The following is a 26076-nucleotide window of genomic DNA, read 5'->3' as shown; positions in this document are numbered from 1 at the left end:
AGAGCACAACAACAACTTTTGCACCTCGGGTATTCAAACCAGCGACCTTTAGGTTACTGGCCCAATGCTCTAACTGCTTGGCTACCTGCAGCCTTATAATGAAACAGATAGGAAACACACTAGTTGAATCAACGTTGTTTCCACGTCATTTCTATGAAATTACGTTGAACCAACGTGGAATAGATGTTGAATTGACATCTGTGCTCACTGGGTAGCTGTCTACAATGTTGCAAAAAAACGGAATGAAGCGATGTAACAATAGCGATTATTGTAAGATTATATTGAATATAGATTTAAGAAATATGCTGTTTAACTTGAGAAAACATAAAGCATTTTCAGTACAGAAACAATGCGTTTGATCAATTGGCGGGAATTTGGAGAGTGCACCAGTGGAGAGACGAGCTTAGTGTGGCTTCGCCACAGAATGATATCAGTGCCAGCAGTGCCAGTGAATGAATTTTGCCAACATACCTTTTTTATATCACTCCATAGTAGTGAATGGGCATGTGTAATAGGCTTCTTAGATGACAATAGTCAATAATCAATGTGTTACGCTCGTCTGAAGAAGGAGACCAAGGTGCATAGTGGTTGGCGAACATTTTTCCTTTATTAAAAATGAACACCGTCAAAACAGCAAAATACAATACAACGAAAGTAAAGTTCTGCAGGCTACACAGATACCTAACAAAAACAAGATCCCACAAAAACCCAGTGGGAAAAGGCTGCCTAAATATGACCCCCAATCAGAGACAACGAAAGACAGCTGCCTCTGATTGGGAACCATATCAGGCCAACATAGAAATACAATAATCTAGAATGCCCACCCAAATCACACCCTGAACTAACCAAATAGAGGAATAAAAAGGCTCTCTACGGTCAGGGCGTGACAGTACCCCCCCCAAAGGTGCGGACTCCGGCCGCAAAACCTGACTCAATAGGGGAGGATCCGGGTGGGCATCTAGCCTCGGTGGCGGCTCCGGTGCGGGACGTAGACCCCGCTCTGCTCGCAGATCCGCCATCCTCGGTGGCGACTATTTTGGGGGTCATCGCCGAATGATCCGGACCGTGGGTCGTCGCCGGAGGACCCGGACCGTGGATCGTCGCCGGAGGGTCCGGATCGTAGATCGTCGCCGGAGGGACTGGACCGCCGACCGTCGCCGGGGGCTCCGGATCGGGGACCGTCGCTGGGGGCTCCGGACAGGGGACCGTCGCTGGAGGCTCCGGACAGGGGACCGTCGCTGGAGGCTCCGGACAGGGGCCTGTCGCTGGGGGCTCCGGCCCATGGATCGTCGCTACGGGCTCCGGGCCATGGATCGTCACAGGAGGCTTCGCGCCATGGATTATCACTGGAGGCTCTGGGCCATGGATTGTCACTGGAGGCTTCGTGCCATGGATCATCACTACAGGCTCCGGGCCATGGATCATCACTGGAGGCTTCGGGCCATGGATCATCACTGGAGGCTTCTTACGTGGAGCTGGAACAAGTCTCACCGGACTGGGGAGATGCACTGGAAACCTGGTGCGTGGAGCAGGCACCAGATACACTGGGCCGTGGAGGCGCACTCTAGGTCTCGAGCGTAGAGCTGGCACAACCCGTCCTGGCTGGATGCTTACTTTCGCCCGGCAAATGCGGGGCGCTGGCACAGGACGCACTGGGCTGTGAAGGCGCACCAGAGACACCATGTGCAGAGCCGGCGCAGGATATCCTGGGCCGAAGAGACGCACCGGAGACCAGGAGCGCTGAGCCGGCACAATCCGTCTTGGCTGAATGCCCACTCTAGCACGGCAAATGTGCAGGCACAGAGCGCATCGAGCTGTGAATGCGTACTGGAGACAGTGCGCATCACCGCATAACACGGTGCCTGACCGGTCACACGCTCCCCACGGTAAGCACGGGGAGTTGGCTCAGGTCTAAACCCTGACTCCGCCAATCTCCCCGTGTGCCCCCCCCCAAAAAAAAGTTTTTTGGAGCTGCCTCTCGGGCTTCCGTTGTTGTGCTAATTCCTCGTATCATCGCCGTTCCTCTCTTGCTGCCTCCATCTCCTCCCTTGAACGGCGATACTCCCCAATCCGCGTCCAGGGCCCCTTTCCATTCATAATTTCCTCCCATGTCCACTCATCCTGGCCACATTGCTTGGTCCGTTTTTTGGTGGATCTTCTGTTTCACTCGTCTGAAGAAGGAGACCAAGGTGCAGCGTGGTAGGCGAACATTTTTCCTTTATTAAAAATGAACACCGTCAAAACAGCAAAATACAATACAACGAAAGTAAAGTTCTGCAGGCTACACAGATACCTAACAAAAACAAGATCCCACAAAAACCCAGTGGGAAAAGGCTGCCTAAATATGATCCCCAATCAGAGACAACGAAAGACAGCTGCCTCTGATTGGGAACCATATCAGGCCAACATAGAAATACAATAATCTAGAATGCCCACCCAAATCACACCCTGAACTAACCAAATAGAGGAATAAAAAGGCTCTCTACGGTCAGGGCGTGACACACTGATTAATCTAGCATCACCGGTTAGCCAGTCGTCAATGTAGTCATCAATGTAGATCAGAATACCAAATTAGATTGCATATCAAAATCTTTGAGTTTAATTCTGTCAATTAACTCCATGAATCATCCATTCCTGAAACAGGGGAACATGATAGGAGATGAACAAACCCTTGAATGTTGTTTTATGTTGTATTATAGTAGCATTGTAATTCAACAGCTGATATTTGGATGGAAAAGTTCAAGCGTTGTTCTGAAGGACAGCAGCATCACCCAAACAGTCCTCTGGCTCTATTTTCAATCTCAAACAACACAATAGCACCCGACACTCACACACACACACACACACACACACACACACACACACACGTGAAAGAACTCGTAACCAGTTAAATACCCTATATTATATAACTCTGTTCCCCAGCCAGCTCAATTCAACTGGGACCCAGAGACTGTGGGACTGATCCATGGCTCCTTCTTCTGGGGTTACATCGTCACACAGATCCCTGGAGGCTTCATCTCCAACAAGCTGGCCGCCAACAGGTTAGGCCTTCCCACTGCTAATGATCTCCCTCCTTGAGACTCTGAAATTAAAGGGAAATGTAAGGTATTTTGATAGAACTGGTTTGTGGGTGGACTACAGAGGGTTAAATAGGTGACTAGGGTGGGTTTGGAATGGATACTTGTGCTGAGGGCAGGAACAGACAGATTGGGTGTCTGAAATAGGCAGTTAGTCAATGTGTGTGGTGAGGTTTAGAACAGAAAGATAGGGTATTTGGAATTGTTAGTCAGTGTGTGGAGTCAGAGCTATAAGAGAAACGTTTTAGGAGCCTAAGTGAAAAGGGCATGTAGTTTGTGTGTGTGGTAAGGGTTAAACTGGTGTGTGTGTGTGTGTGTGTGTGTGTGCACGTGTGTGTTTGTGTGTGTTAGGTAAGGGTTAAAGCAGCAAGGGGTAAAGCCGTCTGGTGTGTGTGTGTGTGGTGAGCGTGCAGATCTGATGGGGCCGATAGCAGTCCTGTAATAAAAGTTTCACAGGAAAAGAGGACACGCCATTGACAGAGTTAATAATGAAAGATCCTGCCTCTGATTTCTCCCTGAGACGCCAGCCACTGGAATATTACAAGTGTCACTTACACCCGGTTTTGGAAAAGGGATGGGTGGAGCGAAGAAAGAGGGGAGCAATGTTAATGAAGCATAAACGTATGGGATCTCTGTATCTCTGTCTGTCCTTCAAAGGCAGATATATTAGATCTGTCATATTGTGATGTTGGATTGGTCATTTTAAGCTGGCACCTGCCAGAAGGGCAGGTTAGGGGAGAACTAGTCTTGCAGTGCCATAGATCACACTGTATTCTCCTAGAACGGCTAGAGTAGAGGATAGGGGAGACCTGGGAGGGACTGACTAATTCAGGAACATTGATGATTGGTGTTGAGTTAATGGAGGTAGTCTTTGGTGCTCACATTTTTTCAACTGTGACTGTTTATGACATTTAAGTCTACAGCAGTACAAACCATGACAGTATGTGGTGGGTTGTTGTTGACTTGGTTGTTGTATGTCACAATTGGTCAATGTTCCATCAAGCTTTTCAAATGCTCTAAGTAGCTGTTATGTTACATTCACAGTATTTTTAGCTCATATGTCATTTTGTATGCATTATTGAAAGAACGTGCAATGCTACCCTTTTTTTCGCCATTGTTGTCTACAACCTAGTCACACTATAATGTAATGTTTCCACAGAGTGTTTGGGGCGGCCATTTTTCTCACGTCCATACTGAATATGTTCATCCCTTCAGCAGCCAGAAGGCACTACGGCTGTGTCATGTTAGTCCGCATCCTGCAAGGTTTGGTGGAGGTGAGTCGTCTTCAGTGTTGCCAGATTTCATTGACACTTTCAGGTCGAATCTAAGACAGAATCTCACAAAATCTACTAAATGTAGCCCAATTGAAGGTGTCAACAGTCGTCGTCATAATGACTGATCATTTGACCAAGCTCATATACAGTACATATGTAGACAGTACAGAAACACATGTTTATCTGTATCTCTTTACTCAGGTTGATTATTCAGAATAATGATGCCATATAATGTTTCTTGTACAGGGTGTTACCTACCCTGCATGCCATGGGATGTGGGCCAAATGGGCCCCTCCCCTGGAGAGAAGTCGACTGGCCACCACCTCATTCTGTGGTAAGTGATATGAAAATTGACAAGCTTAATATAGGTGCAATGTTTGAGTCAAATAAAGTTAATCGAATTTCTTCCCATTCAACTGTTTTTCTTCCCATCCAATTGAGCTTTATGAAATTGTGCTGACGATTTTCCACAATAGCAAAACTTTCAAGTGAAAAGATGTGGTAAAAGACAGGAAAACAAAAATGTAATTCATTCAGTAAATCAAATGGATATTCAAAAATACCCTGCCTGCCTTTCTGTTGAATCCATAACCACAGTCAACCCTATTAGTTTAAAGGCCTAATGCATCCATTTTTATCTCAATATCAAATCATTTCTGAGTAACAAGTATATAGCTTGTGATGGTTTCAATTAAAATGGTCAAAAATATTTTAAAAAATAGATTCTTAGTAAAGACAAATTCAAGCAAGAATTTTGCTCGGACTGTCTCAGAGTGGTCTGAGTGGGGAGGAAAAACTGAAAACTAGCTGTTAATGGCAGAGGTTCGGAACTCTCTTTTTGGTCTATTAACAAAATAGCCGTCTGGTGTTTTCACCAGACAGGTCAAAACCTCCATCCCACCAAAACAAGCTTACATTTCAGGCGGTCTTTTCCAGTGGTGTAAAGTACATAAGTAAAAATACTTTAAAGTACTACTTGAGTCGTTTTTTGGGGGTATCTGTACTTTCCTATTTATATTTTGGACAATTTTTACTTCACTACATTCCTAAAGAAAAGAATGTACTTTTTACTCCATACGTTTTCCCTGACACCCGAAAGTACTAGTTACATTTGAATGCCCAATTTGTCGGGGCGTGGACTCTACAAGGGGTGGTGGACCATTCATGATACACGCGGGAAACTGTTGAGCATGAAAAACCCAGCAGCGTTGCAGTTCTTGAGTTCTACAGACCAGTGTGCCTGGCACCTACTACCATACTCCATTCAAAGGCACTTAAATATTTTGCCTTGCCCATTCACCCTCTGAATGTCACACATACATAATCAATGTCTCAATTGTTTCAATACTTAAAAATCCTTATTTAATCTGTCTCTTCCCCTTCATCTACACCACAGGAGGTTGGTGGCACCTTAATTGGTTTCCATTTGTTTAATGCCATTCCATTTTCTCCGTTCCAGCCATTATTATGAGCCATCCTCCCTTCTGCAGCCTCCACTGATCTACACTGATATATGTGGATTTAACAAGTGACATCAATAAGGGTTCATAGCTTTCACCTGGATTCACCTGGTCAGTGTAAGCCATGGAAAGAGCATGTTTTGTATACTCAGTGTATACAAAACACTGAAAACTATGTTTTTGGCTGCACTGGGCCTTTAACTGAATCCATTGAATAGATATATCATTGTTCTCTGCCTAGAGATGTTTAGCATTGTGGTAAAATGGCTGAAAATAGGGACTGGGAAGCTTGTTTTGTTTTGCAGATGTCGGCTGTTGTTCCCCATGAAAATGCATTAAAACAGCCATCTTTCAGAATAAACTGGTGCCATGACAACCGGCGCTTCCAAACCCTCTTGACATCGCCTCTGAATGAAAGATTGCCCTCACGCGCTTCACCTGCTCACTCTGAAGGAGGTCCTCTCCCATTCAACCCAAATGAAGTGTCATATTGCCTACTGTCCAAAAGCACAGTCATGCTCCCGGGCCTCTACAAATCGAGAGTGTTTATAAGGCCATCAGATAATAGAATATACATTAAAACATCCTCTCCCAAGGACAGTTTCAATGAGTCCTAATTTGATGAGTCCAATACGGTTGCTGTTGCATCTTTATGCTTACCAAGATGACCTATGAGACATGGAATACTTTTCTACACTCTTAGAAAAAAAGGTTCTATTTACAATCAAAAAGGGTTATTTGGCTGTCCTCATTGAAGAACCCCTTTTGGTTCCAGGTAGACCACTTTTGGTTATAGGTAGAACCCTTTTGGATTCCATGTAGAACCCTTTCCACAGAGGGTTCTACATGGAACCCAAAGGAGTTCTACCTGGAACCAAAATGGGTTCCCCTATGGGGACAGCCACAGAACCCTTTTGGAACCCTTTTTTCTAAGAGATGTTTTTCTAGTCCTGTGTTGAAGAAGAGTTGCTGAGAGGCTGCAGACTGATAATAATCTAATAGTCAAAGTGTTTTCACCTACCTCTGGATCGTTGTGATACCTTGGCATCACTATTTAATCATTTTATTGGGGTTTCCTTTAGATGGAGTCCCATTACACACCAGACAGAACTACAACAGTGGCATAGTCATATTTCCCTTTCCTTGTTTCCAGGTTCCTATGCAGGTGCTGTGATTGCCATGCCTTTAGCAGGAGTCCTGGTTCAGTTTGTTGGATGGCCCTCAGTCTTCTATATCTATGGTAAGATTCAAAAAGTCAATATAAAGGCAAATTGTTAAATAGAATTGCTGTGATTTACAGTTCTTTCATACAGGTATGCAGATCAAGGATTTCATATTGAGTTTGGGTAGGGAAAATCAGTGAAATGCATTCACCTAAATTCAGATACTCCAGATGACTGACATTACCAAAGATAGTGATCTTTGTAAAACAGGGAGATGTCTATGATCTAACTAGCGATAGGGTGAAAATTGTCTATTGAGTTGCTAAATGTGTATCCAATCTCAAATGATCTCAATGACTTCAGAACAGCATTCACAAGACCAGGCCTAACTATGATAAAGTGGGTGGATGATTCCCATTTGAGCAGCAATCCATGTATTACACTAGGTGTCACTTGTGTGACATGCAACGCATTATACCATCAGTATTACACCAGTCTCAGGTTGTTCTCTGTTTTGCTTCATCAGTTTTGTCCATTTGATCTAAACTGTTATTTAATTAAGATATATTCACAATCTCATAAGACTCTTTGTGCCTGCTGCATTTCAATATCACTTCTGTAGCTCTGTTGTGATCTAATCACATGATTAATTGACTGAAATTAATGTTTTCCTGTCTGGGATTTCTACTTAATTAATCTTTCATTTTGTTTGAATAATAAAAAATCATTGAGGTCTAGAATAGGTCAAGGCCCAGTTCTAATTAGTTTGCCATATCACTTACATAGAGATGGATAGAGGGCGCACTTGCATCATTTTAAAGTTGTCAACTGTGTGGGACTTCCTATGGGTTAAAGGAATAATCCAACACAAACCACTAATTCCTATGATTAACAGTGTTAAATAACACTACTTTGTGAATAATTTTTTGGGGGGTGAACAAATGTTTCATTGTGTTGGTAGAAATATGTGAAAATTGTTTTTGGAAATCTGTTGCAGCTCAAGTCTACCTCAAAACCCGCAATGCAATGCCCTCTGAACTGGCTGGGTAGCTAGCTAGGTATAAAACAAAGCTACGCACAAAAATACCAGTCATTATCAGCATGTGAAGTAGCTAGCGACCTGTAAAATCGGTTTAAAAAACTGCAATATCAATTTAGGAGTCTATCTCACTGAGTCCAACGTGCAGTTCGTCTCTGACCAGAGCGTGAGCAGAGTACGTTTCTTTCCCGCAGAGATAATTTTGAGGAGATGGGAAACTCCGTTAGAATCGTATTAGCCCCATTGTGTACATTGCCCATGCGTCGCCAATGGGCCGCACGGTGCATTCTGAGCGATTCTGGGACAAGGAAAGCTCTCCTTCAAGGAGTGAATGGGAATCAATTGAGTGCTAGCTCAAAAACTGAACATTAGCATGTATTTCGTGAACAAGAAGTACAGCGTTGCAAATATTTTCCAAGACGTGAGATAATTAACTTGTTCTCTGTAATTTCGTACTGCTTTGGAATCGTGACATTACGTACCTTCGAGGAACATACATTCCCTGACTTTGAGAAGGGATTGTGTGACGATTAGTTTAACAGCCGCGTGACGCAGCATGACAACATGAATGTGATGGGTCGACAGTCAGTTGGGTGGGATGTTTCTCCATTCATTGCCCAATGGGATTCCTCTCTCCTCCTTTCTGTAATATTTTTTTTTTCATTTTCTTATTTTTATTTTTTAAATGTATTTTTTAAATTTTTATAAAAAACTTTTTTTCCTCTTTCTGTAATATCTCTGTTTCCCCACAGACATAGAGCACAAAGCGACATATGGTACAGTACTTGAAGGAGAAGGAGAGTTGAATAATTTGGAACACAGTTTAAATTGAGCACATCTATGTAATATAAACGGATGGATGTGTTCTAAACAAGTATGCCTATACCATATATTGGCTAATTTGGTGATATGGAGTGCAGGAAACTGTTTTAAAAGTGTTATGAAATGTGTTATCCCTCATCTCCAGTGATGAGAATGATGTAGCTATGACGTGTACCTACACAATTTCCAGATTTTTACAGCTAGACCACTTAGAAGTTAAATCATGGGGAATTTTTATATTTTACCCACTGATAGAACATCGGCTTTCACCAAATTTACAGGACTTTCAGGATTTATATTTCTGGTGTGGTGGATAAGGAGGGATCATATAATTCCATTCATGTCAGCAGGAGAGATTTTTTATTTTTGTATTTTATTTCACCTTTATTTAACCAGGTAGGCTAGTTGAGAACAAGTTCTCATTTACAACTGCGACCTGGCCAAGATAAAGCAAATCAGTGTGACACAGACTTACACATGGAGTAAACAATAAACAAGCCAATAACACAATAAACAAGTCAATGACACAGTAGAAAAAAAAGAAAGTCTATATACAGTGTGTGCAAAAGGCATGAGGAGGTAGGTAATAAATAGGCCATAGGAGCGAATAATTACAATTTAGCAGATTAACACTGGAGTGATAAAAGAGCATATGATGATGTGCAAGTAGAAATACTGGTGTGCAAAAGAGCAGAAAAGTAAATAAAATAAAAACAGTATGGGGATGAGGTAGCTAGATTGGGTGGGCAATTTACAGATGGACTATGTACAGCTGCAGTGATCGGTTAGCAGCTCAGGTAACTGATGTTTAAAGTTCGTGAGGGAAATAAAAGTCTCCAACTTCAGCGATTTTTGCAATTCGTTCCAGTCACTGGCAGCAGAGAACTGGAAGGAAAGGCGGCCAAATGAGGTGTTGGCTTTAGGGACGATCAGTGAGATATACCCGCTGGAACGTGTGGGTGTTGTTATCATGACCAGTGAAATGAGATAAGGCGGAGCTTTACCTAGCATAGACTTATAGATGACCTGGAGCCAGTGAGTCTGGCGACGAATATGTAGCGAGGGCCAGCCGACTAGAGCATACAGGTCGCAGTGGTGGATGGTATACGGTGATCTGGTAACAAAACAGATGGCACTGTGATAGATGAGCCAATGAATGAGGTGTTCCCTCTTTCCATCTCTATGATCTTTTACAAATCCTGGACACAGATTAAGCCTAATCCTGGAATAAAAACATTTTCAATTCAAATTCTCCATTGATCTTGCTTTTTAGTCCAGGACTATGCTTTTTAGTTCAGGACTTTGCTTAAACAGTGTCCAGGAAACCGCCCATAAATGCTTCACATTTACAATATGAAAAATCATCTGTAAATCTGTTGATAACAGACTAGTTTGTTAGATCCATATGACGATATGAGCATTGATGATAACCTGTATTTTTTATTTCTATGCATTCAGGTGTATTTGGGATTATATGGTACATCTTCTGGCTCCTGCTTGCCTATGGGAGCCCAGCCGCCCACCCCACTATAAGCGATGAGGAGAGGATCTACATAGAGACCACCATTGGCGAGGGTGTCAAAATATTGAGCGCCACTGAGGTATGCCTCTGCTCAATCTGGCTGTGGTCAGATGCATTAGTATAGACTATCATACACTGAAAAAATATATAAATGCCACATGTAAAGTGTTGTTCCCATGTTTCATGAGCTGAAATAAAAGATCCGAGAAATTTTCCATATGCAAAAAAAGCACATTTATCTCAAATTCCGGCACATATTTGTTTACATCATTGTTATTGAGCATTTCTAATTTGCCAAGATAATCCATCCACCTGACAGGTGGGGCATACCAAGAAGCTGATTAAACAACATGATCAATACACAGGTGCACCTTGTGCTGGGGACAATAAAAGGCCACTCTAAAATGTGCAGTTTGTCACACAACACAATGTCACAGATGTCTCAAGTTTTGAGGGAGCGTGCAATTGGCATGCCGACTGCAGGAAAGTCCACCAGAGCTGTTGCCAGATAATTGAATATACATTTTTATATTTTTCTCTAAAATGACGTTGTACGTCCAACCGGCCTCACATGTATGACGTGATGTGTACGAGTGGTTTGCTGATGTCAATGTTGTGAACAGAGTGCCCCATGGTGGCAGTGGGGTTATGGTATGGGCAGACATAAGCTATGGACAACGAACACGATTGCATTTTAGCGATGGCAATTTGAATGCACAGAGAGACGAGATCCCGTGACGAAATCCTGAGGCCTGTTGTCGTGACATTCATCTGCCGCCATCACCTCATCTTTCAGCATGATAATGTAATGCCCCATGTCGCAAGGATCTGTACACAATTCCTGGAAGCTGAAAATGTCCCAGTTCCTCCAATGACCTGCATATTCACCAGACATTTCACCCATTGATCATGTTTGGGATGCTCTAGATTGAGGTGTACATCAGCGTGTTCCAGTTTCCGCCAATATCCAGCAACTTCACACAGCCATTGAAGAGTAGTGGGACAACATTCCACAGGCCACAATCAACAGCTTGAACAATTCTATGAGAAGGAGATGTGTTGCGCTGCATGAGGCAAGTGGTGGTCACACCAGGTACTGACTGGTTTTCTGACCCACGCCCCTAGGTTTTTTTTTAAGGTATCTGTGACCAACAGATAATGTACATATCTGTATTCCCAGTCATGTGAAATCCATAGATTAGAGCCTAATTCATTTATTTAAATTGATTGATATCCTTATATGAATTGTAACTCAGTAACGTCTTTGAAATTGTTGCATGTTGATATTTTTGTTCAGTATAGGTATAAGATTTATGTTATTTCAAATATTCTGTTCTTGTAAGTACTGTACTTAGAGAAGTTTTATGACACCCATATAAGATGTTATCAAGCTTGACAAATGAAAACATAAATGGAGACATAAGCAGGTTTAACAACAGTACTGCACAGGCTACCTATTTGAGTGCAGTTGACCCTTGAAATTGGTGACAAGCTTGACAAATGAAAACATAACCCAATACATAACCCAGGTTGACCTCTGAAATTGACCCATGAAATTGAGCCATGAGTCAGTGAGATCAGGTCCCTCTTCTCTGGCCCACCACAGAAATTCAAGACTCCATGGCGCCGTTTCTTCACCTCCATGCCTGTCTATGCCATCATCGTGGCTAACTTCTGCCGTAGCTGGACCTTCTATCTGCTCCTCATCAGCCAGCCAGCCTACTTTGAGGAGGTGTTTGGCTTCTCCATCGGCAAGGTTGGTCTCACAGTTACTCTGTGTGGTATAGATCTAAGAAGTCTCAATGCAATTTGTTATCCATGAAAAATGGGACCACAATCATGGGCGAATTGGACATAATGGCCATTCTGGCAAATGCCAGACGGGCTGGATCATGGGCTGGTCGAAATTGACACAGATACAAAAAAGTTTTATGTAAAAAAAAAACTATGAAAAAGGTGACATGACCAGCAGTCCATGTGCCTGTTTTTTGATGTTGCGTAATTTCTCTGTTAAACTAATCTATTATGGATGGTTTTCTGACAGGCTGAGCTGAGGACATGCAAACTCACATTCAAAGTTAAACGCTTCATCAGCAAAGACCTGCTCCGACTCTGTCATCAGTTAGACAGCCAAGATCATGGATTGTAAAAAGCGGTAAAGGTGCCTATAAATGTTGAAAGAGCGCAGCAAATGGGACAACACATTGTATACAATACTGAGCAGTACAAGTGGAATCAATTATCATAAGACTCAAATGGATCATAATTTTCAACATCTAGATTATGTCATACATGAAAGAAAGTACAAAATGTTAGAGAAATGTTTGGCATGACACTAAACATAATATTAATAAATCAAATCAAATCAAATTTTATTGGTCACATACACATGGTTAGCAGATGTTAATGCGAGTGTAGCGAAATGCTTGTGCTTCTAGTTCTGACCGTGCAGTAATATCTAACAAGTAATCTAACAATTTTACAACAACTACCTTATACACACAAGTGTAAAGGAATGAATAAGAATATGTACATATAAATATATAGATGAGCGATGGCCGAACGGCATAGGCAAGATGCAGTAGATGGTATAGAGTACAGTATATACATATGAGATGAGTAATGTAGGGTATGTAAACATTATATAAAGTGGCATTGTTTAAAGTGACTAGTGAAACATTTATTACACCCAATTTTTTATTATTAAAGTGGCTAGAGATTTGAGTCAATATGTTAGCAGCACCCACTCAAAGTTAGTGATGGCTGTTTAACAGTCTGATGGCCTTGAGATAGAAGCTGTTTTTCAGTCTCTCGGTCCCAGCTTTGATGCACCTGTACTGACCTCGCCTTCTGGATGATAGCGGGGTGAACAGGCAGTGGCTCGGGTGGTTGTTGTCCTTGATGATCTTTTTGGCCTTCCTGTGACATCGGGTGCTGTAGGTAGTTTGCCCCCGGTGATGCGTTGTGCAGACCTCACTACCCTCTGGAGAGCCTTACGGTTGTGGGCGGAGCAGTTGCCGTACCAGGCGGTGATACAGCCCGACAGGATGCTCTCGATTGTGCATCTGTAAAAGTTTGTGAGTGGTTTTGGTGACAAGCCAAATTTCTTCAGCCTTCTTCACCATGCTGTCTGTGTGGGTGGACCACTTCAGTTTGTCCGTGCTGTGTACTCAGAGGGACTTAAAACTTTCCACCTTCTCCACTACTGTCCCGTTGATGTGGATAGGGGGGTACTCCCTCTGCTGTTTCCTGAAGTCCACGATCATTTCCTTTGTTTTGTTGACGTTGAGTGAGAGGTTATTTTCCTGACACCACACACCGAGGGCCCTCACCTCCTCCCTGGAGGCCGTCTCATCGTTGTTGGTAATCAAGCCTACCACTGTAGGGCTGTCTGCAAACTTGATGATTGAGTTGGAGGCGTGCATGAACAGTCATGGGTGAATAGGGAGCACAGGAGAGGGCTGAGAACTACCCTTGTGGGGCCCCAGTGTTGAGGATCAGCGGGGTGGAGATGTTGTTTCCTACCCTCACCACCTGGGGGCGTCCCGTCAGAAAGTCCAGGACCCAGTTGCACAGGGCGGGGTCGAGACCCAGGGTCTCGAGCTTAATGACGAGTTTGGAGGGTACTATGGCGTTAAATACTGAGCTGTAATCGATGAACAGCATTCTTACATAGGTATTCCTCTTGTCCAGATGGGATAGGGCAGTGTGCAGTGTGATTTTGATTGTGTCGTCTGTGGACCTATTGGGGCGGTAAGCAAATTGGAGTGGGTCTAGGGTGGAGGTGATATGATCCTTGACTAGTCTCTCAAAGCACTTCATGATGACGGAAGTGAGTGGTACAGGGCGATAGTCGTTTAGCTCAGTTACCTTAGCTTTCTTGCGAACAGGAACAATGGTGGCCCTCTTGAAGCATGTGGGAACAGCAGACTGGGATAGGGATTGATTGAATATTTCCGTAAACACTCCAGCCAGCTGGTCTGCGCATGCTCTGAGGTCGCGGCTAGGGATGCCGTCTGGGCCAGCAGCCCTGCGAGGGTTAACAATATTTTACTCACGTTGGCTGCAGTGAAGGAGAGCCTGCAGGTTTTGGTAGCGGGCTGTGTCAGTGGCACTGTATTGTCCTCAAAGCGAGCAAAGAAGTTGTTTAGTTTGTCTGGGAGTAAGACATCAGTGTCCGCGACGGGGCTGGTTTTCTTTTTGTAATCCGTGATTGACTGTACACCCTGCCACATACGTCTCGTGTCTGAGCCGTTGAATTGCGACTCTACTTTGTCTCTATACTGACACTTAGCTTGTTTGATTGCCTTGCTGAGGGAATAGCTACACTGTTTGTATTTGGTGATGTTTCCGGTCACCTTGCCATGATTAAAAGCAGTGGTTCGCGGTTTCAGTTTTGCGCGAATGCTGCCATCAATCCACAGTTTCTGTTGGGGAAGGTTTTAATAGTCACCGTGGGTACAACGTCACCGATGCACTTGCTAATAAACTCGCTCACCGAATCAGCGTATACATCAATGTTGTTGTCCGATGCTATCCGATGCTATCCAGAACATATCCCAGTCCACGTGATCGACGCAATCTTGAAGCGTGGAATCAGATTGGTCAGACCAGCTTTGAACAGACCTGAGCACGGGAGTTTCCTGTTTTAGTTTCTGTCTATAGGCTGGGACCAACAAAATGGAGTCGTGGTCAGATTTGCCAAATATGAGGGCGAGGGAGGGCTTTGTATGCGTCGCGGAAGTTAGAGTAGCAATGATCCAGAATTTTGCCAGCCTTGGTCACGCATTCAATATGCTGATAAAATTTAGGGAGCCTTGTTTTCAGATTAGCCTTGTTAAAATCCCCAGCTACAATACATGCAGCCTCAATATATGTGGTTTCCAGTTTACATAGAGTCCAATGAAGTTCTTTCAGGGCCGTCGAGGTGTCTGCTTGGGGGGGATATACACGGCTGTGATAATAATCAAAGAGAATTCTCTTGGTAGATAATGCACAAGGAGTGCACATTTAGTTTTTTGCGTTAGCACTACACAGCCAATAAAAATAATCAACTCATCCTCTAGCCTGATGCTCTTACCATTATTTCTGGGTGTTGTCTTGTTCCTCCTCACAGGTGGGGCTCCTGTCTGCTGTGCCTCACATGGTGATGACCATCGTAGTGCCCATCGGTGGCCAGCTAGCCGACTTCCTACGCAGTCGTAAAATCATGTCAACTACAAACGTCCGGAAAATCATGAACTGCGGAGGTATAGTACCCAGGACAGAATGACTTCATTTCCCTTACATTGTACTTAGGAAGGGCATAAAACTAGCACTGATACAACGTGACTCCATACTTTTTTATATAACAATTATGGCATTTCCTTCTCCTAATGTTGACATTTTGAAAACATTTGTGGAATATTATTTCTCTGACTTTAGCTGAAAACAAAATTGAGATTTCCTTGGAATGTTTCCTAGCGTTGTAAGAATGTTCACTGTTTGCTGGTTATGGTACTGTATCATGTCTGATAAAGCTAGTAATCAGGATTTGATAAGGTGGCCTTTGACCTTGCCCTGTGACCCCTGCAGGTTTTGGAATGGAGGCGACTCTGCTGCTGGTGGTGGGGTTCAGTCATACACGTGGGGTTGCCATCTCCTTCCTGGTGCTAGCTGTGGGCTTCAGTGGCTTTGCCATCTCAGGTAAAAAGCTTCAGTTCAGCACCATTTAAATGTATTTATAATGTATATAAGCCGTATTCAGTCAAATCAAGTTCCAAACATCGTTATTTGTGTGTTTCTGATGTAAAGTCCTGAGCCCATGAATAAATGTTGAGTGTGGGGTTTTATCCTTCTCTTACTCCTGTATGGGGCAAGTAAGAGTAAGACAGATATTTAGGGTTTTCCTCCTGACTTGGTGCATTACATTACTGTTTGGCTAAATGGTTATTTATTAATTCAAATTGACATTTTTAAAACAACATTCATAAGAGACAGCATCAATAGTGTGTGGTATTCGATATCTAATAATAAATAATACATGAGATTTATGTAGCGCTTTTCCCAAATATGCTTCTACAGTGGGGTACAAAATGTATACTGATATACTGTACTTGTTATGGCATCCTCAGGGTTCAATGTAAACCACTTGGACATTGCTCCTCGCTATGCCAGTATCCTAATGGGCATCTCCAATGGTGTTGGCACACTGTCTGGAATGGTGTGCCCCCTTATTGTTGGAGCACTGACTAAACACAAGGTATTGTAACATTCAACATTACAGATACATTCTAACAGCTGTCAATGAGATGAGCAAAATTTGCAAGCATAAGACCTCTGCATCCATATTAGGATGTCCCTCAGTTGTCAGACAAAACTCCCCCTAAGGGACTTCCTAATATGGATACCGTATGTAAGTAACATTACTGGTGAACTAGACTATGACATACTTATTTTACAACATTGTCACTCATATCAAATGTTACCATGTCTGTCCCCTTCCCCGTAGACCCGTCTGGAGTGGCAGAACGTGTTTGTGATAGCCGCCATGGTGCACTACACAGGGGTCATCTTCTATGCTATCTTCGCCTCAGGCGACAAGCAGGAATGGGCAGAACAAGAGAGCACCAGCGAAGATAAGGTCGGTATTATCGACGAGGATGAGCTGGCCGAAGAGACAGAGCTCAACAGCGAGATTGCCATGGCACCCAATAAAAGCTATGGAACCACAGAGAACTCATCGGGTCGCAAACAGGGCTGGAAGAAGAACAGAGGAGTCACCATGCAGGAGGATAAGGATGATGGGAACTTGCACCACGGGAATGGGAACTACCAGGAGCAGTATCAGTGATGCACCTAATAATCAGGGGCATTGGCTGTACTGTTTTTCAAAATTTTCCTGGAGTGTGCATTTGCACACTTTATCGCATAGAAAACCAGAGGAAACCAGAGGAGGCTTAGTGGGAGGGGCTATAGGAGGATGGGCTCATTGTAATGGCTGGAATGCAATGAATGGTACGAAGTCAAACATGTGGTTTCCATATGTTTTATGTGTTTGATACCGTTCCATTAATTCTTACAATGAACCTGTCCTCCTATAGCTCCTCCCACAAGTCTCCTCTGGTGGAAACTCCCTCCAGTCAATGCTTACACCAATCCTATGCTTTTATATCCATGAGGTGGAGTGTGCAAATGCCCACTTCTGGAAAAGGTTATAGAATCTCTATTGACCCCCTATTCACTGTGCACTACTACTACAGAGAATAGGGTGGCACAGTCACTTGAGCAGCACTGCAGGACTTCCCCTTCAAGTCAACATCCAGTGAAGGAAGAAGAGTAAAATTCACACAGCCTGGCAGAACTATCAGTGGTCATTCTTCTGAGAAGTTACAAAAGAAGTTACAGCATCTATCATTGACCACAAACTGACCTTTTGTTGTCGTTTGGTCATTTGTGACGACCACCTCTATTCGGTTGCAAAATTTGAAATTGTGTTTTTTACATAGGATAAAAGTAGAGAGTCAGAGCTAAAAAATGGCACATCCTACTCTGCCGTTGAGGAACAATGGGAAAGTAATTCTGCTTTGAAATTTGAACAACTTCTAACCCCACTTTTGAGAAAATGGCCCTTTGTCTACAACTATTCAGCATTGTTCACACCCTCTTAAGCCCCACACATCTCTTTAAGGATCCACATGTGAGGCCAAGTGCTAAACAGAGTGAGTAAGGTAGTGTAGTAAACAACCAAAGATTTCAAGACTAAAAGTGGTGAAAGTAGTAGCCTACAATAAGGAAAAACACCAGGTAAAAATACACGTTATCTAGTCCTTTGCCTATATCCTAATCTGACTTTGGTACAGGTCATGTTGTTCTTCACATTACTGTCTATTGTAAACACACACTGTATCAAATAAAATCTAAGTTTATTTGTCACATGCACAAGATACAGAAGATGTAAATGGTTACTTACATATTTGCATAGTAGCAATATCAAAAATAGAAAGTGTCCAGTCACTTTTGTCTAGACATGTACACATGTTCATGAAATCCAGTAGATGGCCATAATCACCCCCAGTCACACCTGGCTAACTTGATGGGTCATGTAATCATCTGGCAAATTGGAGTATTTTGTTTAGAGATGTGAACCATAAACTAAACCCATAGTACTAGCAATACAAATGGATTGTCATAGCTAGCTACCATGCATGAAATGCTGTAGTATGAATCTGCAGTTAGCCAAAGCTAAACAACTTGGTTAAATGTTAGCTAACTAGCTAACATTAGGCTATAACTAGCAATGCAAATGGTTTTCTGAAATATGAATAATATTACTACACAGATCATTCATGTTACGTAATGTTAGCTAGCGAGCCAGCAAGCTAACATTCGCTAGCTAGCTAACAGTATGCTTTAACTTGCAATGAAAACAGCTTTGAAAAAAATAAAAACGTATAATATGTAGCTAGACTCTTACCTGTAAACATGGATGAACGCTTCACGGCAGACTGGAACCCTTTTAATTAAGTAAGACATACTGTGTCGTTTCCGTTTTGTTTGTGCAGCTTGTTTGGCCCGCTGTGTCAAATCACTCTGGTTTACACTGACTGTGTACATAAAGTAGTCCATCGCAACCTTTTCCCACTGATCTTTGTCAATAGCACCAGCTACATTCTGGGCAGCAATGCTGTTGAGAGCAGTAGCAAAACTTGTGCAGTTCTCCATGATTAATGTTATATATTTCAAAAAAGCCGTGGTAGCAAGGACTATCTACACATACTGAGCAGCTCATGTTAGCTAACGACAGAAACGTGCTACAATGCAGACCAATATGAACTCATCTCTTGGCATGTACAGCCTGTCCATTATCTCAGCCAATCATGGCTAGCGGGAAGGTTCCTGTCTTTTTCAGTGGCTAAACCGACTAGGCTCGTAATTTAACAATTTTATTTGTATTTACAGATGGCATATAAGTTCGTTATTAAGGCACATGAAATTTCATATGTTCCAGAAAGAATTTCTGTCCAAAAAGCCCGATGTAATAATTACGTTAAAATGCCTCTCCTGTGAAGTAGTGATGTGTGACTTACGCCTAGCTTCATGAAACGGGTCACATTTTGTCCATTTGACGGTTTTACCTCATACCAAGAAATCTTTTCATTATTGTGTGGTCCCTGATGATGAGGACATTTTCAGTTACAAAGTATTGAGCCTGAGGCTGAGTAAGTGTTGTCATATGAGAGACAAATTAGTCACATTTGTCTGGTAGGAACTCATTACAATATTTGATGTAAAAAAATATATATTCAGCTACATGAATGTATTCAACTTGGGTATAATACTACCTTCAATTGCTCCTTGGAATCTCATATTTCCCATTTGTGAAGTCGTAAAAAAACGACATAATTGTGTTCAAGTTTTGAAGTCAGAACAATTATCAGACCAATAAGATTTTAGCTAGCTAGATGAGCTAACTAACGTTGATAATAATAAAGTAAGCTAGCTTACTAACATTTTCAACAGTAATGTTAAACTAGCTACATCATCCACATTGTCAAAGTTTAACATTGTGAAAAATTAATTTGATTTATCATGGGAAAGGCCAGTGATGAAATGTCACAACTCATAAACTTGCGAATCAAAATTATCCCCACTTTCCCAATTATCCCCACTTTCCCACTTTGACTTGGAGGGTCGTTCAAGTTGTTATTTCCAACTCTGAACCTTGTAATTCCAAATTTCCTACAGCACTTGAAGGCAGCATCAGACATGACAAATTAATACATTCATATTTTATGTCATTATAAATCTAATCAACATCTAATTTTTATTTATCAAGCACTCATTTATACAGTATTGGTCTGTACATAAAAACCGATTGATCAAATGCAAGATCAATCAAACATACAAATATTCATAAATGGATACCACATCAGAATTTCTACGACACATGGTTTTGATACACTAACATGTTTTTAACTCAATTTATCTGAATCTAAAGAAACGTAACACTTCTGTCATACCTCTCTCTCTTCCTTACAACTGCTGACCAACCTTCTTTGCACAGTAAGTGCAGATGAAACCTACTGTAGTGTGGCTTACCTTTCATTTAATGTAAATAGCTTTGTTTGGTGTCAGCTATGCAACTAAGGGGTATGTGCATATCATGAATGTGACTGGTTTTCTTTCCAATAAGAAGACCACAATGTTAAAATGTTCTGCCTTGTTTGTTGCTTGTACCGATTTGCTACTGTTCAGTGATGACACTCTACCACAGCATTCAGCCTGCTGTCCATGACTTAGCAGGCCCTAGTCCCACTGTTCCCCTTTAATGCACTATTTTCAGCATTGCTATGTGTAATTTTGGTGCTGTAAGCTCTCAGTAAGACAAATGTACTGTGGAATGTAAAACTGCACATATTCTCCAATTCAATATCTCATGGAGTGGGTTGATGTCACATATCATCATGCAATCATCTACTGTTTATCTATTTGATATTCATGTTTATTCCCAAAAAATGTAAATCATTTTCTGAATGTAAATAAGAGGTAGATTGACTACTCCTCAAACTACTGCAATCTATTGATGCAATTACATTTTAGTCAATATTATATGGGATAAATATTATTATTGCTATTTTTGGGACTATAAAATCAGTGATACATGGATTGTTTAGTTTTTTGTACAGTATTTAATTATTTGTCCTTCTATTGTTTGTGGAATAGCTGATTTAATATATGGACTTTACTATTTTCAGATTTGCCAGCTTTTAACCTAATATGATCTATTCGAGGTTTATTGTTTAAAAAAGTAACCACACTGAACAAGTCTTAACTATGGATCATTGAGTAATGTAAACCAAGTTGTTTTTCATTCCACCACTGATTGTTCATTTCAAAGTTCTTTGTGGTAAATCCACCATCAAGTGCAATTCGTCAATTGTTTTATTTCAAAATAAACCGTACTGTTTGAAACACAATTTGTCCGATTGTAAATGGGGGCAAAGCTGCTTTCAGGCTTGTGTGGACGTAATTATTTACACTCCAACTTGTACACCTCAAACTGATCTCACACACAAGGTCAAAGAAACCACAAGGCCTTACGGTAAATTCCATGTATGGTTTGAAGGTAAACATTGTTTGCCATGAGTAATTGAACGCATTAATAAAAACCACATTCACACCGGTTTCCTCCCATGGAAGTTGGACTGTCTTTATCTGTCACTATGACACAAAATGGCCACTCCACAATCAACACTAAACTGTGTGTTTACATTGGTGGCTCAAATTAGCTCTCTGAATCAATGTGACAACTCCACAGACCGCTCTGTTTCCCATCTTTCAGTAAACATCCTTCCCCTTATCTGTCCTGTTCCTAAACACTTAGATCCATCAGTAAGCTGCTTCATTCTCACATTGATTGATAACTAGCAAATTAGTGGGCCACTTTAGTTTACAGTAATTTGTGTAGGCAAACACTGTGTTTATTGTAATTCCTGATTTAAAATGGGCTACTATAAGTGGAAAGCTCAAGCGGTAGCTCAGGATGAATATAATGAATAGAAAATAATGAATTGAAGCGTGTAATTTCAAGATAGGCTATTACATGTTCTTTCTATCCTGTATAAGACTAGTTGTAGGGATTTTCAGAGGAGGGGAATGCTGTGTCAGCTTGCTATATTCTTGTTATCTGCTATTGTACAGTATGTTAACAAGTTGTTCTGACAGATAGACCTGAGAAGGGTTCAAGGTTATGGACCTTGTTATTGGTTCATATTCATTGCCATTTTTGCGACAGTCCTTGGAGGTGGTTCAAAATAGTAAACAGTCAGCTTTTCCATTCACAATCAATAACTAAACATGAGGTGAAAGGAGAAAGGGTGAACGTGCATGAGGAGTGAAAAGGGATAGCATATTGTACACTACAAAAATAAGGGTGATTTATTTTTTGAGGGCCATACTATACCGTATATGAAGCAAGCCATTCAACACTTGTCTGTGCTTTGCTATGACACCACAAAAAATGCTGCATCTGTAGCACCATTACTTCTGGCAGTGTTTATTGGTAATGACCACACTACAACATGTCCACCACGATAAACCAATGGAAATTGCACCCATACCCTCACTCAAAAACACCACTGGAAAGCAATACAATCTATGTAATAGTGGAGAAAATACAGTAGCCTACTGTACATGTTACATGGTTCTCAGACCCACTACGTGTCCTTCTCATGAGGCTATCACAAACCAGTCACCTCCAAGCCCTTGGATACAGAGCAGCTATTTAGTCCACAAACAGGCAGCCGTCAAATGCAAAGGTCTGTTGATTTCAGATCGACTGTCTGTTCTGTTGACTCAGAAGGGCCTCTTTGGATGGAGCAACAGACCCATTAATGATTAAACGCTTGTTTTTTAAATATATATATATATATATATATATATATTCCCCCTACGTATTTATTTGGACTGTCACGTCCTGACCAGTATAAGGGTTATTTGTTATTGTAGTTTGGTCAGGACGTGGCAGAGGTTATTTGTTTTATGTGGTTCGGGGTGGTGGTTTATTTAGTAGGGCGTTTGATTTATTATTTCCGGGTTTTGGTTTATGTTCTATGTTTTGTACTTCTATGTTCTATCTGGGTTGGTGTATTTCTATGTGTAGGTTAATGGGGGGTTGGACTCTCAATTGGAGGCAGGTGCTTTCTCGTTGCCTCTGATTGAGAGTCCTATATATGGGTAATTGTTTGGTTTAGTGTTTGTGGGAGATCGTTTCTTTTTTTTATTTCTGTTTTATTTTTATTTTTTTATTATTTTTTTGTACATTTTTTGTCCTGTGTGAGCGTGACAAGACTGCTTTGTTGTTCGTGCGTTTTGGTGTTCTCGTTATTTAAAATAAATATCAAGATGAGCATCCACATTCCTGCTGCGTTTTGGTCCTCCATTCCAGACGACAACCGTTACAAGGACAATGAAGCTGCAACTTTTAATTTGTCTCTATACTCCAGCATTTTGGATTTGAGATCAAATGTTTTATATGAAGTGACAGTACAGAATGTCATCTTTTATTTGAGGTCATTTTCATACATATTTGTTTTACCGTTTAGAAATGAATGCACTTTATGTAGCTAGTCCTCCCATTTGAAGGTGTCATAAGTATTTGGACAAATTCACTTATAGTGTATTACATTTAGTTAAAAGTATATTATTTGGTCCCATATTCCTAGCACGCAATGACTAAACTCAGCAAAAAAATAAATGTCCTCTCACTGTCAACTGCGTTTATTATCAGCAAACTTAAAATGTGTAAATATTTGTATGAACATAACAAGATTCAACAACTGAGACATAAACTGAACAAGTTCCACAGACATGTGACTAACAGAAATTGAATAATGTGTCCCTGAACAAAGGGGTGGGGTCAAACTCAAAAGTAACAGTCGGTATCTGGTGTGGCCACCAGCTGCATGAAGTACTGCAGTGCATCCCCCCCTCATTGACTGCACTAGATGTGCTAGTTCTTGCTGTGAGATGTTACCCCACTCTTCCACCAAGGCACCTGCGCGTTCCTGGACATTTCTGGGGAGAATAACCCTAGCTCTCACCCTCCGATCCAACAGGTCCCAGACGTGCTCAAAGTGATTGAGATCGGGCTCTTCACTGGCCTTGGCAGAACACTGACATTCCTGTCTTGCAGGAAATCACACACAGAACAAGCAGTATGGCTGGTGGCATTGTCATGCTGGAGGGTCATGTCAGGATGAGCCTGCAGGAAGGATACCACATGAGGAAGGAGGATGTCTTCCCTGAACGCACAGCATTGAGATTTCCTGCAATGACAACAAGCTCAGTCCGATGATGCTGTGACACACCGCCCCAGACCATGACGGATCCTTCACCTCCAAATCGATCCCGCACTAGAGTACAGGCCTCGGTGTAATGCTCATTCCTTCGACAATAAACGCGAATCAAACCATCACCCCTGGTGAGACAAAACCGCGACTCGTCTGTGAAGAGCACTTTTTGCCAGTCCTGTCTGGTCCAGCGATGGTGGGTTTGTGCCCATAGGCAACATTGTTGCCGGTGATGTCTGGTCAAGCCCTCAGTCCAGCCTCTCTCAGCCTATTGCGGACAGTCTGAGCACTGATGGAGGGATTGTGTGTTCCTGGTGTAACTCGGGCAGTTATTGTTGCCATCCTGTACATGTCCCGCAGATGTGATGTTCGGATGTACCGATCCTGTGCAGGTGTTGTTACACGTGGTCTGCCACTGCGAGGATGATCAGCTGTCCGTCCTGTCTCCCTGTAGCACTGTCTTCAGTGTCTCACAGTACGGACATTGCAATTTATTGCCCTGGCCACATCTGCAGTCCTCATGCCTCCTTGCAGCATGCCTAAGGCATGTTAACGCAGATGAGCAGGGACCCTGGGCATCTTTCTTTTGGTGTTTTTCAGAGTCAGTAGAAAGGCCTCTTTAGTGTCCTAAGTTTTCATAACTGTGACCTTAATTGCCTACCGTCTGTAAGCTGTTAGTGTCTTAACGTCCGTTCCACAGGTGCATGTTCATTAATTGTTTATGGTTCATTGAACAAGCATGGGAAACAGTATTTAAACCCTTTACAATGAAGATCTGTGAAGTTATTTGGATTTTTACATCAAGCTTGTGACTCTACAAACTTTTCACACAATAGCCATAACGACAAAGTGAAAACATGTTTTTAATCTTTTTTGAACATTAAAATGTTATATCTCATTTACATAAGCATTCACACCCCTGAGTCAATACATGTTAGAATCACCTTTGCCAGCGATTACCGCTTTCTGGGTAAGTCTCTAAGAGCATTCCACACTTGGATTGTACAATATTTGCACATTATTCTTTAAAAAGTTATTTAAGCTCTGTCAAGATGATTGTTGATCATTGCGAGACAGCCATTTTTAAGTCTTGCAATAGATTTTCATGCCGATTTCAGTAAAAACTGTAACTAGGACACTCAGGAACATTGAATGTTGTCTTGGTAAGCAACTCCACTGTATATTTGGCCTTTTGTTTTAGGTTATTGTCCTGCTGAAATGTGAATTTGTCTTCCAGTGTGTGTTGGAAAGCAGACTGAACCATATTTTCCTCTAGGATTTTGCTGGTGCTTAGCACTATTCTGTTACTTTTTATTTAAAAAACTCCCTTGCGGATGACAAGCATACCCATAACATGATGTAGCCACCATCACGCTTGAAAATATGAAGAGTGGTACTCAGTGATGTGTTGTGTTGGATTTGCTCCAAACATAACGCTTTGTATTCAGGACATAAAGTTCATTTCTTTGCCAGATTTTTAACAGTTTTACTTTAGTGCCTTATTACAAACAGGATTCATGCTTTGGAATATTTTTTATTCTGTATAGGCTCCCTTCTTTTTACTCTGTCATTTAGGTTAGTATTGTGGAGTAACTATAATGTTGTTGATCCATCCTCAGTTTTCTCCTATCACAGCCATTAAACTCTGTAACTGTTTTACCATTGGCCTCATGGTGACATCCCTGAGCGGTTTCCTTCCTCACTGGTAACTGAGTTAGGAAGGATGCCTGTATCTTTGTAGTAACTGGGTGTACTGATACACCATCCAAATTGTAATTAATAACTTCACCATGCTCAAAGAAATATACAATCTCCCTGGACTTTGTGGTTGAATATGTGTTTGAAATTCTCTGCTCGACTGAGGGACCTTACAGGTATGTGTGGGGT

The 26076-nt window shown here is 41.9% G+C and overlaps 1 protein-coding gene across 1 annotated transcript in view; it reads left to right on the top strand.

The window, feature by feature from the left end:
* The window catches only part of slc17a8 (solute carrier family 17 member 8), a 33193-nt gene extending 16004 nt beyond the window's left edge, over positions 1–17189 (top strand). Inside the window, exons 3-12 of the mRNA XM_014125382.2 lie at positions 2923–3041; positions 4237–4351; positions 4598–4685; positions 6965–7051; positions 10294–10436; positions 11964–12113; positions 15474–15606; positions 15932–16042; positions 16471–16598; positions 16848–17189. Coding sequence (XP_013980857.1) covers positions 2923–3041; positions 4237–4351; positions 4598–4685; positions 6965–7051; positions 10294–10436; positions 11964–12113; positions 15474–15606; positions 15932–16042; positions 16471–16598; positions 16848–17189 — 1416 coding nt within the window. The remainder of the gene's footprint in view (positions 1–2922; positions 3042–4236; positions 4352–4597; positions 4686–6964; positions 7052–10293; positions 10437–11963; positions 12114–15473; positions 15607–15931; positions 16043–16470; positions 16599–16847) is intronic.
* Positions 17190–26076: the final 8887 nt, after the last annotated feature.

Source organism: Salmo salar, chromosome ssa10 (genome assembly GCF_905237065.1).
Source record: "Salmo salar chromosome ssa10, Ssal_v3.1, whole genome shotgun sequence".
Taxonomy (NCBI): domain Eukaryota; kingdom Metazoa; phylum Chordata; class Actinopteri; order Salmoniformes; family Salmonidae; genus Salmo; species Salmo salar.
The sequence above is the reverse complement of the archived record's forward strand: the minus strand, read 5'-3'. Positions and strand labels throughout refer to the sequence as shown.